This window comes from Physcomitrium patens, chromosome 14 (genome assembly GCF_059467195.1).
Source record: "Physcomitrium patens ecotype Gransden chromosome 14, ASM5946719v1, whole genome shotgun sequence".
In the NCBI taxonomy this organism is placed as follows: domain Eukaryota; kingdom Viridiplantae; phylum Streptophyta; class Bryopsida; order Funariales; family Funariaceae; genus Physcomitrium; species Physcomitrium patens.
In genome coordinates this window covers 4,125,102-4,140,647 of record NC_143423.1, presented here as the reverse complement: position 1 = coordinate 4,140,647, position 15,546 = coordinate 4,125,102, and the positions used below count along the sequence as shown (strand labels likewise).

General features: G+C 41.2%; 3 protein-coding genes across 8 annotated transcripts; 2 read left to right on the top strand and 1 right to left on the bottom strand.

The window, feature by feature from the left end:
• The first annotated feature begins 1,053 nt into the window (after positions 1-1,053).
• LOC112291241 (uncharacterized) lies at positions 1,054-4,974 on the top strand. Of its 5 annotated transcripts, none has more exons than XM_024538386.3 (6): positions 1,054-1,460; positions 1,724-2,814; positions 2,973-3,198; positions 3,354-3,469; positions 3,600-4,115; positions 4,220-4,974. In XM_024538386.3, exons 2-6 carry the CDS (start codon positions 2,164-2,166, stop codon positions 4,442-4,444), a joined length of 1,734 nt encoding a protein of 577 aa, XP_024394154.1. In that variant the 5' UTR covers positions 1,054-1,460; positions 1,724-2,163; the 3' UTR covers positions 4,445-4,974. The 5 variants fall into 5 exon arrangements, with proteins under 5 accessions (XP_024394154.1, XP_024394153.1, XP_024394157.1 ...); XM_024538389.3 differs by having other exon boundaries at positions 1,269-1,394; XM_073538650.2 differs by having other exon boundaries at positions 1,324-1,460; positions 2,108-2,814.
• LOC112291243 (mediator of RNA polymerase II transcription subunit 28) lies at positions 4,886-7,269 on the top strand. 2 transcript variants are annotated; one of them, XM_073538653.1, is made up of 4 exons: positions 4,886-5,017; positions 5,277-5,729; positions 6,328-6,440; positions 6,586-7,269. In XM_073538653.1, the coding sequence occupies exons 1-3, from the start codon at positions 4,886-4,888 to the stop codon at positions 6,433-6,435; spliced, it is 693 nt and encodes a 230-aa protein (XP_073394754.1). In that variant the 3' UTR covers positions 6,436-6,440; positions 6,586-7,269. The 2 variants fall into 2 exon arrangements, with proteins under 2 accessions (XP_073394754.1, XP_024394159.1); XM_024538391.3 differs by lacking the exon at positions 4,886-5,017 and having other exon boundaries at positions 5,025-5,729.
• A 420-nt stretch (positions 7,270-7,689) lies between these two features.
• On the bottom strand, positions 7,690-9,988 carry LOC112291242 (AAA-ATPase At5g57480). Its single transcript, XM_024538390.3, has 3 exons — positions 9,175-9,988; positions 8,605-9,086; positions 7,690-8,494 (listed from the first exon to the last, which is right to left on the bottom strand). Exons 1-3 carry the CDS (start codon positions 9,473-9,475, stop codon positions 7,877-7,879), a joined length of 1,401 nt encoding a protein of 466 aa, XP_024394158.1. The 5' UTR covers positions 9,476-9,988; the 3' UTR covers positions 7,690-7,876.
• Between the last annotated feature and the right edge of the window lie 5,558 nt (positions 9,989-15,546).

Genomic DNA, 15,546 nt, shown 5'->3' with positions numbered 1-15,546 from the left:
TATCTTACTGTTCTGGAGGATGTTTGAAATATACCAAATGTAAAATTGGTTTCTATGCAAAATGATGTTTAGAAACTTTACCTCTGATTTACCCATCAGTAGGGGTTCAAACATGGCACTTTTGCAAAGCCAAATAACTGGGATTCAGCACCTCATACTTCTAGGATCACTCAAAATATCAAATTCAAAATATCACCATTCAATTTTTCCCCTAAAGCAGAGGCATGGTGTTGGGCAATGTGGTATGGACTCAAAAAGGATAAAGAGCCAAGGTGAGCAATTTGGCCCTCTTTTTATATTTTGATTTGAAAACCATCCACCTCATGAGGTAGGTGATTTGATGCAGAGATATTTCAAAATATCATGGGATACTTAGAGATCTCATCACAAGTGAAATATCACCCAAATAGGCCATGTTTGAACCCCCCTTAATGGAATGGAATCACCAACTTCTTGCACCCACACAAACTATCACCTCACAAACAACAGACAACCGACAGCACTTTTCAACTGTCGTGCACACATTAAGACAAGACTCACCTTAATCAATTTTTGTAACGAACAATATTACTGCACAGCTAAGTGGCGATGATTATGTATCATACAAACTTTCCACTTTGGTAGAAATTGGCAAGCAAAATAAACATTGGTTCTCAACGCCCCTCGCTCCAAGTGGAATTCTATCCGCACCGTTTGGAGAGTGTCAACAGTGAAATCAATTCACTGGCCGCTCATTTCGCTGGTGTGCACGCGATTCTGAAACATTCACACTGGTCGTGGTGGTTGACATGTGGTCCATCAATCGACACTTTACGCTAAAACAATGAGTGAGCGATGAAACTAGAATGGATGGTTTTCGCCCATGGTGTCATCTAAAGTTGGAGGGTCTCCTCCATCGCATGCGCAAGGTAGGAGGGATCCTCTAGAGCAATCCTGAGACAGCCCTAGATTCACGATCAAGGATTGTGTCGTGTTTCGATCCCCTCCGTGGAAGGAACGCCGAGGCCAGCTTTGATAATGGCCCAAGCCTGAGGATCGCCTGGTTTCGTTAGCGGAGAGGAGAGGCAAGGACGATGGACCGTGAGCGGTCCCATAGTCAAGGACTCACCAAAGAAGCCGAGCACGAGCTCGGCGATGCCACTGCCAACAGCAGAGGATCCAACATTGTCGAGTGAAAGATGCAAGACCCGGCCAAGGGATTTCAATCAGGGTCACGTTGACTGGGTACAAGACGCCATGCTGGCGTCCTGTCCAGGCGAGGACATTTGATCATTCGGTGAGTCAGAGGGGGTTGCTTGCCTCGATCAGAATTCAGAAGAGCGAGAAAGACACTGACAAGATGGGATCGCTCACGGACGATGCGGAGGCGGCGCATCCCACTTTCCTATTTTTTGGTGATTCCATCTGGCCATCGGTGCTCACCTCCCTGTGGCACTCTCGTCACCAGGCTCACGATCTGGGTATTGGTGTGAGCTCACTGGTTTTGAATTTGCTTCGATCCTCCTGTTATGGAAATCTTTCGCGGTTTAGTTCCTACGACAGTTTTCGCTACTGGTTATTTCGGAATTTTGAGTTTTGAGGTGTTTGTGGTGCACACTGTTGCTGGGTAGCTGGGACAGCTGCTTCTCATCGTAGCCGGTGATCGAGCTAAGTGGCTTAACCTCGCGCGCAGTACAGTGAGATGCTGGCTTAATTTATTAATTCTTATCTCTCCTCTTTCCAGGAAGTCAAATGATGGGATTAGGTCTTGGAAGCTGGTGTGTCGAGATGGTCTTTCTTCAGACGAGTGAAGGGATTCCCCGAAGGAATATAGCTTTATCGCAAAATTCTTACTTAGAGGTCGTGTAGAAGCCTCCTCATTCTCAGGCATCCGGGGTGTAATGGTGAGAGATGTGCTGCGACAAACGGCATGTAGAATCATTTGGTTTAGTGGTGAATTCATGCTGAGAAAGTTCCAGAGATTGAACTTGATTTCGCGACATTCCCCAGTCGTTAAAATCTAACGAGCAGCATGAGAAGCACCTTTCAACTGGAAAATTTGGATGAGGTTGCCATATGATTTCACCTGCTATCAAAGTCGATGTTGATGTATCGGTTTCGTGTGCAGCATTCCGATGACTCTTCTTTAGTAGTTTCAAAGGTTGAAGAAATTGCTGGATCACCATGTCAGACGAGGAATTTGAACCGATTATTGAATCGGGAATAGAATATACCGGCGTCTCTTTATTCAGAACAGCGCTGCAGAGTGCCTCATCTGCCCGGACTCCCACTACACGCTTCACTCCAGCCTCGCCTCGTTTCTCTCAAACTAAACTACCCTCCACCCCAGAAAAGCTAGAGCCCAAGAGTTACTCAGCTAGCGTCAGTAGAGATGTGCCTGAAAATGAAAGAAAGCCTACACCTCGGGTGCCAATCCTGCACTCGAAGTCGCTGACTTATCCTGGGAACATCAATTTTCCGCTAGACAGCGCGCCGACTCCACGTCCATTGAGGTCGGAACGCTGGAGTGGAGGTGGGTCAAGTCCTGGGGCACCAAGGAAAGAGGTCCTTTCAGCCGGTCGCACCAGCAACGTACACACCCTAGGTTATACTTCGACACCGAGTCCATGGAGAGGAGTGCGAAGCGGCGAAGTTGGAAATTCTAGAGCTCCTGTGAAGCAGCCCGTGTCTGCCCAGTATCGTCTCAGCAATGATTACATCCATGGTGATGGTTCTTCGCCGGCTTCTAAGTCTGCGCCTGTTCGGCATCTCTCTTTCTCCAGGTGTTCGTTCAAGCGCATGTCTGCTGATATCCGAAAGCTTAGAGAGCTCGCGGTACGCATTTCCGCACTCAAATCTCATCTGAGATTTTTTGCCAGCTTTAACCTAGATTGACTTGTTCATAGAGGGCTGTGTGCCACTTGATCGCTTGCAATTGCAGAAGATGGGTATACTCAACGTTGCTGAATTGGAGATCTAGTGAGCTTTGACAGAGACAGGGATGCTGGAAGAGGGTTATTGAAAGAGTGAAGGGCGCGCAGAAACGAGGATTGCTCTCAACTCTAGATCAGGAGATTGCGTACGGGACTTACCACCTTCTGGCACTGATGAAGCTTCAGGATTACCGCGCTGCAGCACACGAAATTGCAGCTTTCGGTGACTTGGACTCTCCACAGTACAGATTCGAGAATCATCCGGAATTGTATCCTAATAAGTCAGGTCAGCTGCACGATGATAAATGATGAACTCGCCACCTTTTTCCAAGTTCAAATTTAAAGTTTCAGAATTCCTAGATATCTGGAGGTGGTGCTTGGGATGTCTGGAAATTGGTGTATTGCTCTTCATTCAGGTTGTGTTATGCCTTTTGTGACCAGGGTCGATGGTGCCATGGTCTTTACGGTGTATGCATGCCGAGCTTCCCCATCGAGAAGGAAAGACTGGAGAGACTTTGCATCGTCTCTACGAGCTTCTTAATCACTGTGACGCTCAGGTTGATCTCGCTCTTCGCATCATCGTCGTTGAAACCTAGCGTTATCTCTCAGTCTTAATGAAATTAAGGTCACCCTCTCTTGCAACATCCACCGTAACTTATCAAAGGGTTCGACGTTGGTTCTGGCCAGATAGACGTTCTGCAAGCTGAATATTCTTTGAACATGGCGTCAACCACTTGCTCAGAGCCGCTCAAGAGCACCCTCACATCAAATGACGACGAGCAAACCGAGGAATCTGCGGCTGCTTCCGACATTCAGGTTTTAGAAGGGTTACTGTCTACATGGCGAAAGCGAAGAGAGATCGTGTCCTTCTCCATAGTCAGTCATCACTTGTATGAGCAGCAGTTTCTAGTTGCGCTTCAATGGTTGGATAAGCTCATGGCCAAGTCGCCAGCAGATCCTTACTTGCAAACAAAGGCCATTCTTATACAACTTCAACTAGGTGATGTTGTTGGAGCTCAAAAAACCTTCTCTGCGGTCGAGGCGTTGGTGTCCTCTACTCCAGAATCGTCCAAGTTACAGGACTTGCTAGGTCGGACCAGGGGAGTTCTATACATGGCCCAGGGCGAGTTTTCCAAAGCCATTGAAGAATTCGATGCCGTCTTGGCTAGAAATTCTGACGATATTGTGTGTGCTAACAACAAGGTAGCTCTCGATTGCTTAGAGTTACAACCTCTGTTTGGAGCTGGGGACTATCGCTCGTGTGGGCGTCCATTTCTAAGAAAAACGACGTGTTGTTATGGTGGTAGGCACTATGCTTGCTGTATAACCGGCAGCTAACGGACGCAGTCGACACCCTTGAAAACGCGATCTTCAAGGGCCCGAAACGGCTAACAAGCGAAGCGGTCGTGGCGAACGTTTGCAGCATGTACGAGGTGGTGTCGTTTAGCAGTGCGGCTGCTAAGAGAAGCTTGAGGACATGGATAAAGGATCACGGGCCAGATGATTTCGAACCGTCTTCATTCCGGTTGTAGTCCGCCTCCGCATGAAACGTGCCTCCCACAGGGCGGATTCAAGGATTCTTCTCTTCTCAAGCCCACTTGAACCCATGGACAGTCCCTGAACGCCGAGGTTCCTGAAGCTGGCACCAACCCACCGCAGCAAATCCATGCACACCCATTTCTCGATCTTAGTTCGAATGATCATCATGCCAATAGAGCTGGTTCTTACCTTCGGTTGGGTGGGTACGCACGAACCCAACAGGAAATCCGCGTACAAATTGCTCAGGGTGCTGCCGGCGTTAAATCCACTCCGATGCATCTCAGGAAGTCTGATGCACCTTGCAATCGATAGTCTGGAGACAACGCTAGATCCGCTCCTTCAGATGAGAGATAGCAATGCTTTCGGCACTCACAGGCCGGTAGTTTACCCATGTTTGAGAATCTTTGGTGCACTGCGGAATCTGCCTACCGACAATGAACTACGTCGTCATTTACGCGACGTTATGCAAAGCTTTCGAGTCCACGGCTTTTAGTCTAATGCTAACGCTGACATGTTTCAAAGGATACAATTTGCTGATGAAGAACTTGAATGAATGCGATGCATTGGTGCGACTTCTCAACTTGTTATTGCATTTGATGTCGACCATGTTTTACAAAACAATTTAATCATAGGGAGCACAGACATGTGCTGTTGATTCTTCACAATTCTAATTAGAGGAGGGAATCATCTATCCAAGAATTATCAGTCAGCGTTCGGATGGTAAAAGTGCTGCATATTTCTTAGTACAGATTTTCCTCATCATGCATGTTCTAATCCAATTGCAACGAACATGCTTGTGTTCGGGACAACTTAAACTGGAGCCAGCTTAGCGGTCATAGACAGCACGCCGGTAGTAGGCTAATCCACCCTTGGGAAGTAGCCGTGGGACGAATGCTGTTAACGCACATTATTGCGTTCGTTCATCGGGGGTCCCGGGATGTGTCGGAGACGACTTGCCGAAAGGGGCTGAACGTAGAGTCTCGTGAAGCGTCGTCACTCATCGTCACGCAACATTCTGTTGCGACAGAAGTGAACGAGAGATTGCACGCGAGTTGTCTGAAGGCGAAAGGAGGACCATGGCGGCCACGCCGGGTGGTGGTGGAGGTGGCAATGGAGGAGGAGGTGGTGGTGGTGGAGGTGGCAATGGAGGAGGAGGTGGTGGTGGTGGTGGTCCAGATCTGCTCAGTCTTGTGGCATCTTTGGATGCATCTCTTCTGCCATGTCTTCCAGCTCGGGAGCTTCAGGCCGTCGACCGCTCTACTCACCCCTCGCATCAAGGTGAATGCGCATATCGTTCGGTGGCAACGATGAGATCATGATTATACAAACCTAGGCGTACCTTCGGAGATGATATTTTCTTGTCCGTCGTTGGAGAACTTTGGAGGAAACTGAGGTTTAGGGTTGAGCTTTGTTTTGTCTTTGGCCGTCAATCGTTTTCTCAGTTCGCGAATCAGTTCGAGTACTTTCTGCAGTCTTCCCGCAATGGGCCGGTATATGCTTGTGAAGTGGATGCCTCCTAAGTCTCGGGTTAAGAACTCTGGTGTGGGGTTTTGGCTGTCCGAGCCTGGGCTTGGATGAAATACACGCTTGTGTTGTCGCATATCTGCGGCTGGTATCCGCTTCTTAGGCTCAAACCCTAGTTGTTTCTATATTATGTTTCGCGTCGGAGTTGAGTATAGAGGTCTTAACACACCATTTCATTTCAGCATTGTCTAAGCACTAGTCGATTCGGACGTTTGTATCAGAAAAAGCGATCTATGTAGCTTGTGTAGCTATCTCCACCCGTGTATCGGTTAGTTACCCTGTGCTTTACAGCTGTTTGTCGGATGTTCGAATCGTTTTCCCGTATCTGAGACGCTGCCGTGTATCTATGCAGTTGATGTTGAAAGACACGCGGCTGACTTCATGGAGGCTGCTAAAACTTTGCAGTTGTATTTTATACGCGCCCAACATCGACATCAGCCTTCTAGAGAAGAAGCTTTGAAAAAGGTTGTATTTCTTGGTTAGATTTAATTGAAGGCATTGGTCTGATGTTTTTGGATTACAGGGTACAATATTTCCTGCAGTGGATTCCCCGTCTGTTGTTCTCGACTTTATCCAGTCAAGTATTTGACATGTGTTTTACACATTGCAGGAAATTGCAGCATTAGAAGCGGAATTGAAAGTAAAAGATGCATTGATGGAGAAACAAAGCAAGCTCTTGCGGCATTGGCAAAGTTTACTGGAAGCTCAGAAGAACACTCACATTGAGGAGCTTGAACGAGTATAAGTCACTTCATTCTGTATACCTCATCGCCATTCTTAGTCCACCACTGTGGAGGCTGTTCGGTGGTGGATTCCATGGTTCGACTTCAACCCCTTTTGGTTGCATAGGATTATCGCAGCTGGTTTACTACAAGGAGAGCCTCTAGGGCAAAGTATTGCCGCACGTTTACAAGGGATTTTTGAGCACTATTCGACCCTCGTTACTCCCCGTCCCTAGCAGATGGTGTAAGAACTCTACAAACAGCGCATTCGAACGCTTTGCAGGCGAGACGTCCAAGTTTCACCTGCATTGTGGCCGTCGTCCCCCAGAACTGAGCTATGTCTGGATTAAATCATGAAGTCGGTGTGAGGTCTCTTGTTGGTTGTGGATTCTAACTGTGCGGAAGCATATCTCGGAAATGGTATCCTTGATTCTTTTGATTACTACCATGGCCGTGAACTGAAGGTTTTCGCTGCCCAATGAACACTTGTACAAATCTCAATAGTAGTAATGGAGCTTGGGGTCGGAGTTGTGGACATAGTTCCTCAACTGTTTTTGACCAGATTTGTCAAATCACTCTTAATACCTATTCCTGCTTGATATGCCCCAGTTTTCCTTGCCTGTACAACCTCAGCCCTCTGGTTGCTGTGGGGTCCATGACTCATATCTCTGAATACACCTTCACCTTTGTGATCGATAACATAGATTCGTCTTTGGTCATCGACGTCCTTCATCTTTTCTCCATGCTAGGACGGTTATGTTTACGTTGGCAGTATATTCCTACTCATTCGATGGATCGTTCTTTGGAATATAATTTCTGTCTTTCCGAGTCCTTAAGATTGATTTTGTAGGTTGGCCTGTCCCGTCGTTGAACAATCCATGTCTAAATTAACGCAAAATTATTTGATCAAACTGTCCAAAATTTTGTTTTTTATGACTATTCACGTTTTCGATGAAGTGCTGAAAATTGGGAGGGAAATACACTCCACACTGTGTTGTCAACCTCTTTAATGTCAGGAGATTTTTTACTACTTGTTCTCATGGCAACGAACCTAGATTGCGAGTAACTAAATTCGATGGAACTCACACCAGTACAATTTGCCATTATCTCTGGGACAGTTAAACTCTGCAGGCGTTTGCATTACCTGCACTCAGTCTCTTCCTACGCATCTCAACACACTCAGTTGGTCTCTGGTGTTATCTCACAGTCCAAATCGACGTTGCCCTCAATTGCGTCTGCCTTGTCCAGCAGCACTGGATCCCCTCCCGCCGTCCTCCTCACCATATCCTCCACCAATGTGTGCAGAGCTAGATTGTTGTTATTCTTGTGCTGGAAGAAAATTTCAGTGACTTCAGCTGGGGTTATTTTCAGACTTTCATCCTGCAACAACTTCTCCACCTCCTCAAACAACGGATCATTCGACACAGCCAAGTAGTTCATGGCAAGAACTTTGAAGATTTCGAAGTTGCAGTATGACATGTTAATGTGCATGTCCATGCGACCTGGTCGCAGCAGTCCCGGGTCCAGCTTGTCGATGTGGTTCGTAGTGAAGATGATGATCCGCTCCATCCCACAGCACGACCACAGTCCATCGGTGAAATTCAATAGTCCCGACAACGTAACCTTGCTACCTCCGTCTTGTGCTGGTCTCTCTGACCCCATCTTAGTCTTCTCCCGATTCATTTTGTTCGCTCGTGTGCCAGTTAGGTCGAGTGAGCAGTCTATGTCTTCGATGACGATGATCGACTTGCTCGTCGTGTTTGTCAGCAGCATCTTCAGCTGGGCGTTGTCGTGCACCTGATTACGATCAAACGGATTCTGATTCAGCAAAGATAGAATCGATCGACATTGACGGTTAGGTTATTTCATCTTTAGCTGCACACGAAATGCTTAAACCTGCTACGTACCTGTGTGAGCTCGAGGTCATAGATGTTATATTTCAATTTATTTGCCACAGCCGCAATCAAAGAGCTCTTGCCTGTGCCTGGAGGGCCATACAGGAGATACCCTCTCTTCCACGGCCGTCCAACCTTCTTGAAGTACGCTTCCCCTTCCATGAATGCTTTGAGGTCCGCCAGGATCCGCTGCTTAGAATCCGGATCCATGGCCAACGTGTCGAAGGTCGAGGGATGCTTGAATGTGTGGGACTTCCAGCGATCACCGCTGCAGCTGTAGAGGTTCAACTCGCGCATCTGACGCTTGTATTCTTTCGCACTCTTTGCAACGTAGTCCATGTAGGTTGCCATCACGAATGGCTTGTCCGTTTTCAGCATCTTCAGAGTGTACTTCTTCTCCTCTCTTTCGCCCCCATTCTCGCTCTTCGATTTCTCCGCGGTGAACGTCCACCACAGTTGCACCCCTTCGTACTGATCCAATATAGTCTCATCACCTGTCTCAACCAACATCAAAGAATTTTTGGGTAAGCTACTCGGATTTCGAGGAGTTCCAGCCAGGGGAGGGGGTCATTAGAGCCTCACTTGCGAGTGTGTAGCTGATTTTCGTAGCATTCTCTTCCTGCGAGAGGCGCAAATCGTTGGCTCCCTTGACGATTTGCCTCGCTCGCAAGTGCATCTCCACAACACGGTAGAGATGGTTGGTGCGTCTCTTGCTGTCCAATTCGTTGAAGTGGAATCGGCAGTACTTGTCCTTCTTCCAGAACTTCCTCAACACTTTTTTCACGTGGTGTTTCAGGTAATTGGTGAACTCTTGTGGGAGAAAACGCTGTATGAGCGTCATCATCCCCATGAGTGACCACATATACGTCACAGCGGACATCATTGTGTCCTCCTTTTACCGCACTCCTTCTACGACTGCAATTTTCGATTCCCTCTAGCTCGCCAACTGCTCGCCGGAAGCACCGAAACCACAAAGACGCATCCACCTCTAGCTCAGCACTACGTGAAAGACTACCAACAATAATCTCCGACGCACTGCTTCACAAATCCCTGAACCACTCCTTGCGCAGCCCTACCCAGCTTTCCCTTTGAAGAACATAGACGATCGACACAACGAACTAATTGATCTGTTTACAGAAACAGGTCACTTCACCCTATCACCCAATTGCCACCACTCCACCGCAAAGCTCTTCAAAACTTCTACCGAAGTAAAACCATCAAACAACTTCCTGCAAATACATCGACGACCCGGTCCTCCGATCCTTCCCACTCACCCGCCCGACCGTCGACCAAGCGCACCGTCACCTCCTCCAAAGTCCAGCCTAAAGCAATTCACAGGAGTTAGCATGCGCTCTTCTTCACAACCCAGCGCTTTCACTTTTTCTGATTACCACCAGGTGCCGACTGGCTCCGCACCCTCAATGGTTGCAATTATATGCCGAGCTTTTGTCCTTATCTTCTACCATTTGCGAATCCTTCCATTTTTTAATGGTTTCCTACAGACCCAGCTCGGGGTTTCATTCCAGACAGGGTACAGCCTAGTCAGGGAGCTCAGTCTAGAACCTGCAGACACCTCGAGGACCGTCTCTGCCAAGTGCTTTCGTGCTCAGACGCGAGTATTGCTCAGCAAGTACTCGCCGGTTAGTGCAGTCGGTAAAATTTGGCCACCATTTTTGGATTACCTCTTGCTTCAAAATCCACACGTCGGCGTGCTTTTTGTGCTTCTTCACGTGAGATCAAGTCTCTCTGTGTTTAGTGTTGTTGCTTGAAAACTGAGCTCGCTGTGAGTGGGGTTCATTCACACACATGCACACATCTTAACAATGAATTTGATGGTGTAATTGGCTCATATGAAGTGCCATTTGTTAAATCTAGATTCGATATATGCAGAGAAACTATGGACAAACGAAAATTGTTACTTAAGCTTGCATTTGAAGATTATACGAAGGACTTGATAAAGCCCAATTGAGTGGTTCTTATGTACCCTGGTTTAGCCCAATTGAGTATCAATGTGTATCATTGAATTTTGGACTTGGTAAGTTGTGCACTTCAATATGATTGTTTTTAATATTTTCATGTGATATGAAGCATACATTTTAGAAAACAATGATCAAAAACAAAAAAGAAAAAGAAAAAGAAAAAAGGATACGACTCTGAAATCATTCTCATGATCATTAAATTTTTTTTAAAAAAAGGTAACAATATAAATTCCAGTTCTCATATCTTTCCATGTCTTGTCTTTTGATATTTGTGTAATGTAATTTGATTCACAAAAAAGAATTGTTCATGTAAACAGTACCTCATTCCATAGTACACCTTGTCTACTGCTCAAGTCCAAATTGATGACGGTAACAGTGTTGTTATGATACATCCTAATAGATATGAATTTTCAAATTAAAAAAATTGGTTTTTCACAAAATGTGTCTGAGTACTATTTTATTTACTGCAGTAGATTGAGTGCTCCCAATACCAAAGCAATTTGGTTAAAATAACCTACATGGCAGATGAGGGCATTGTAAGTATAGTAGTATAGAACTCACATCTTGCCGACTTCTTGAACATACAATATTGCTCTTTCAAAGCCTTAATTGGTAATCCAAACAATTTGCCAATTTTAAACATCACCTTGGATGCTGACCAAAGTCTTATCAAATTATAGACTTGATACTCCATTATAATCTCTCACGATATAAGCTCCAAATTCCAATTCCCTATGCAATACATATCTTTGCAAAGAATCTACCTCCTTGATTTTCTTCTCACTTTCTCCTCCCCCCCTTCTATTCCTCTCTTCCACATTACATGAAGTTATGGAATATTGATACAACAAATATGATGGCCTATTATTGCCTCCCATCTTATTAGTTGTGTTGCACCAGACAAAAAGAACAAGAAAATTCTTATAAAATTTGACAAATGACAAGGCAATTTCTACTACACATTACAAAATCAATTCATAGGGAATAGGAATTGAACAGAAATATACTTACTTGTAAGTTTGGTTCTCACCTTATTCCACAAAACGTATCTCAACATGAAGATAATATGGTTCAAAAAAAAGATCATTCTTTGAGTCTTTAACAACTTCCAACCGGTCTTTTAGGCTCTTCTAGTTCTTATCCCAATCATGTTTTTTTTTTAATAGACAATATTATGCTCATATTCTTTTTGCCTTAAAACCATAATAAAACCACAATTAAGATGTGCCTATATAAAAACTACTTTTTCTTCACTTTTGATGAATTTTTTTAATAAAAAAAATAAAAGATGAATTCTAGTTTCTCTTCACTTTTGATGAAAATAATGAGGCGTGGAGCAAATCACAAAGGATTTTTGTCTCTTCTTGTTTATCTCGTGTATTTTTCTCTTTCTCTCTCCTCTCCCTCCCTTTCTTGAGTTGTTTTATATGAGAGATAGAAATCAATTTAAAGATTAGATTCTATAATATATAGCTAGTCTATGCAAAAAAATAAATAAATAAATAAATAAAATCTATTTGATGCCCAAAAGTAAAAACATCTTAGCACTTAATAGGTGTTAAGATAAAACATAATTGGGTTCCATTAATAAATAAGTTTGGCATCAAATAATATAAAATAATCTATTTTATAGATAAAAAATATTTTTAAAAGTTTTATTTTATATTAAATAAGTAAATAGAAAAGTAAATTTATAAATAAAAATTATTATATATTTTTATTTTATTTTAAAATATATTTTAATTTAATATAAAAAATAAAAGAAATATCTTTAACATGCAAAGCAAAGAGCTTCAAAGGCTTTATATGGTAATTAATAAACATGCATGTTAAAAAAAGATACATATCTAGATAGTCTTATTGGAATAAAAAAACTATATACGATACAAAAAGTTGAGTTTTTTGTTGAATTTTTATACTTCTCATTATTTGACTTGGCAACAAGTATAAAATATTTGAAGCAAATTAAACATACTAAATTAGAGATAACCTCTAAAATTTACTCAAGTGTTGGCAAGTCTTCTTCTTCAATATTAATACTAATATTTTAGAGCCAAAATCTCTTAATTTCATCATTTAATAAGTCTCAAACTTGACATAGTTGTTAAAACTCAAGTTTATTACTTCTATGCAAAATTTGACTTTAATCCAAATGGCAGATTGACCAATATTATAGAAACTTTCACTAGTCTTTTAAATCCCAATTCTTAAGACCTCAATATGTTTGAGCTTCAATAAACTTTGAATGAAATATTAGATTAAGCTCAAACTTGTAATATAGATTATATATAATAGTAAACACTTAATTACAAAATGTCATCTATAAATCATCTAAAAAACTTACACAATTATCCAAAGTATCAACTCTTTAAATTTCTCAAAATCCAAAGTCACTTGAAAATAATCTTAACTTTGCCAAGTCTTTATAAAGTTGTTCTATAGTCAAATCACTTCAAATCAATGCCTAAAGAACTTCTCTCTCTCAAATCTTATTCTTTAATCAACCAAAGAACCTTGGAGTTGCTATAGGTGCACAATTTTGTATATTGGGGTTTGATTTCAACCTTGGTTCAGAATCAATCCTCTCCAAGTATTAATTCTTTATATTTTTAAGTAATTTTTGCTAAAACCTATTTTCAATCTTCTCTTAAATATGCCTATATCAACTACTTATCTCATTTACTTTGATTTGGCTTATTTATGCCTATACAAAATAAATAGAAGTCTCTTCTATAAAAAGATATCATTAAAATTAAAACTTTTACTACCTTTTTATCATTTATCTTTATTTTTTACTATAATATTATATTAGGATTTTTATAATAAATAAATAAATATATATATATATATATATTTATTATTATATATATATATATATTTATTATTATATATATAATATAATATATATATAATTAGATAATATATATATATATAATTAGATAATATATATATATATAATTAGATATATATATAATTAGATATATATATATAATTAGATAAATATATAATTAGATGGCCATTAGATAATATATATATATTTATTATTATATATATAATATAATATATATATATATATATAATTACATAATTTATATATATATATATAATTAGATAAATATATAATTAAATGGCCATTAGATAATATATATATATATATATATATATATATATATATTATCTAATGGCCATATTACTACATAACAATAGCCTAGAGACCTCAAAATGAATTAGATCTAATTTTTTTGTAGATGTAGAATATGTAAATAAATTTTGTGGTAAGTTACTGGTTAGTTATTGATAACCTTGAGAATTAGACTTATGTTTAGGCAATTTAGTTGGTAACAGTAGGTTGTTAATGGAACAAATGGTTAAGAATTCAAAGGTTCATAATCTTTGGAATCTGCTGGTCGATGGTCCATCTTTTGGTAGAATAAAGAAGTTGAGAAAAGGGAGATCGGGGCCAAACTGTGAGAGTCGTAAGCCGGGATAAGCTTATTGCTACCTCTTTGTTTTCTTTGCTTTTTATTATTTACTTACGAAGAATTGTGATTGAGAGAAGTATTGAAAAATTCGATAATCTCAATTCTCAAGGTCATGGATTTTCTCCAAAACGGTCAGTCTAAAGTCATATTCTACAATATTCTACTTACAGTTTCAATCACAATTCTTCATCAAAGGAAGATAATTCTTTTGATGAAGAATTGTGATTGAGAGAAGGAAACCAAAGGAAGAAAAATTCAAATTCAAATAGCAAGGAGACCAGTGATAACATCAATGGCTGCGGGAGTGCTAGGAGTACCAATTGTGGTAGAAATGGAAGCAGTATGAGACCGCACTATAAATATGGCACTATTACTTATTTTTAGTAGTTGATCGGATTCTAATCTTAATCACCATATATCTCAATTCTTGAAAGCCTGCGTTGCTAATAATGGTAGAACTAAAGACGTTTGATTGAAATGGTTGCTAGCAACTTTAAAAGATATAGCTTTTGAATGGTATAATCAGCAACCATTGGATAGATTTTTCAATTGGGAGGCCTTGAGGAATGCCTTTCTAATCCATTTTAGACCAATTGTATTTGAAGATCGGCTTAGAGAAAGTTTTATGAATAGCAGGATATTTGCGGAGAAATTAGTAGAGTCCTATTATGGCCGAATTGTAGATATACTTCGTAAATGGCCAAATAATCAAATGCCAGATGCGTTTATATTGTTGACATTAATTAATGGTTTGTATCCACCAGAATTGAAAATGTTTGTAAAAGAGGCTTGACTAGCTATGATAGAGGCATCATTGGCACGAGCAAAGGAGTGGGAAGAATGTTATTATGACCAATTGTTAAGAGTAGGAGCCATGATGATTCTAAGTTCAGGAAGCCAACAAATACAATCAGAAAATATGTCGATGGATAATTATCCACAAATGACTAACTCCAACATGAAGAATGTTATGTTGCAAAAATCGATTAATGCTACCCCACTCCAAGCAATAGTGCCAATAACAATGACACCTTATTTTACATCGCCAACCTATCAACAACCAGAGTTGTTCACAAATGCAACTGTTAAAGATCCAAATGAAGCCTTCTTATTAAATCTAACAAAGAAGATGGAAGAATTGGTCATGAATTTGGCTAAAGATAAGAAGAAATGATATAAGCCTTCTAATACGAGACCTAATGTATGGTGTAATAATTGTAAGGGACAAGATCATTTTGATATGAAATATCCATCACCCAGACAAACAGGTGTTCAATGTATATTTTGTGGAAGGGAGCACTCTACCCAAAATTGCTGGTATTTACAAAAGCAACAACAGCTCAATAACCAGACGTTAATACAACCAACTCAATGGGATGTTAATCAAATACAGACTAGAAATATGGGTGGTTGAAATAATAATTGCCCAAATCGACCTAATCGTGGTTTTGGAAATTTTCAAAATACTAATTATAATCCGGTTTATAGAACAA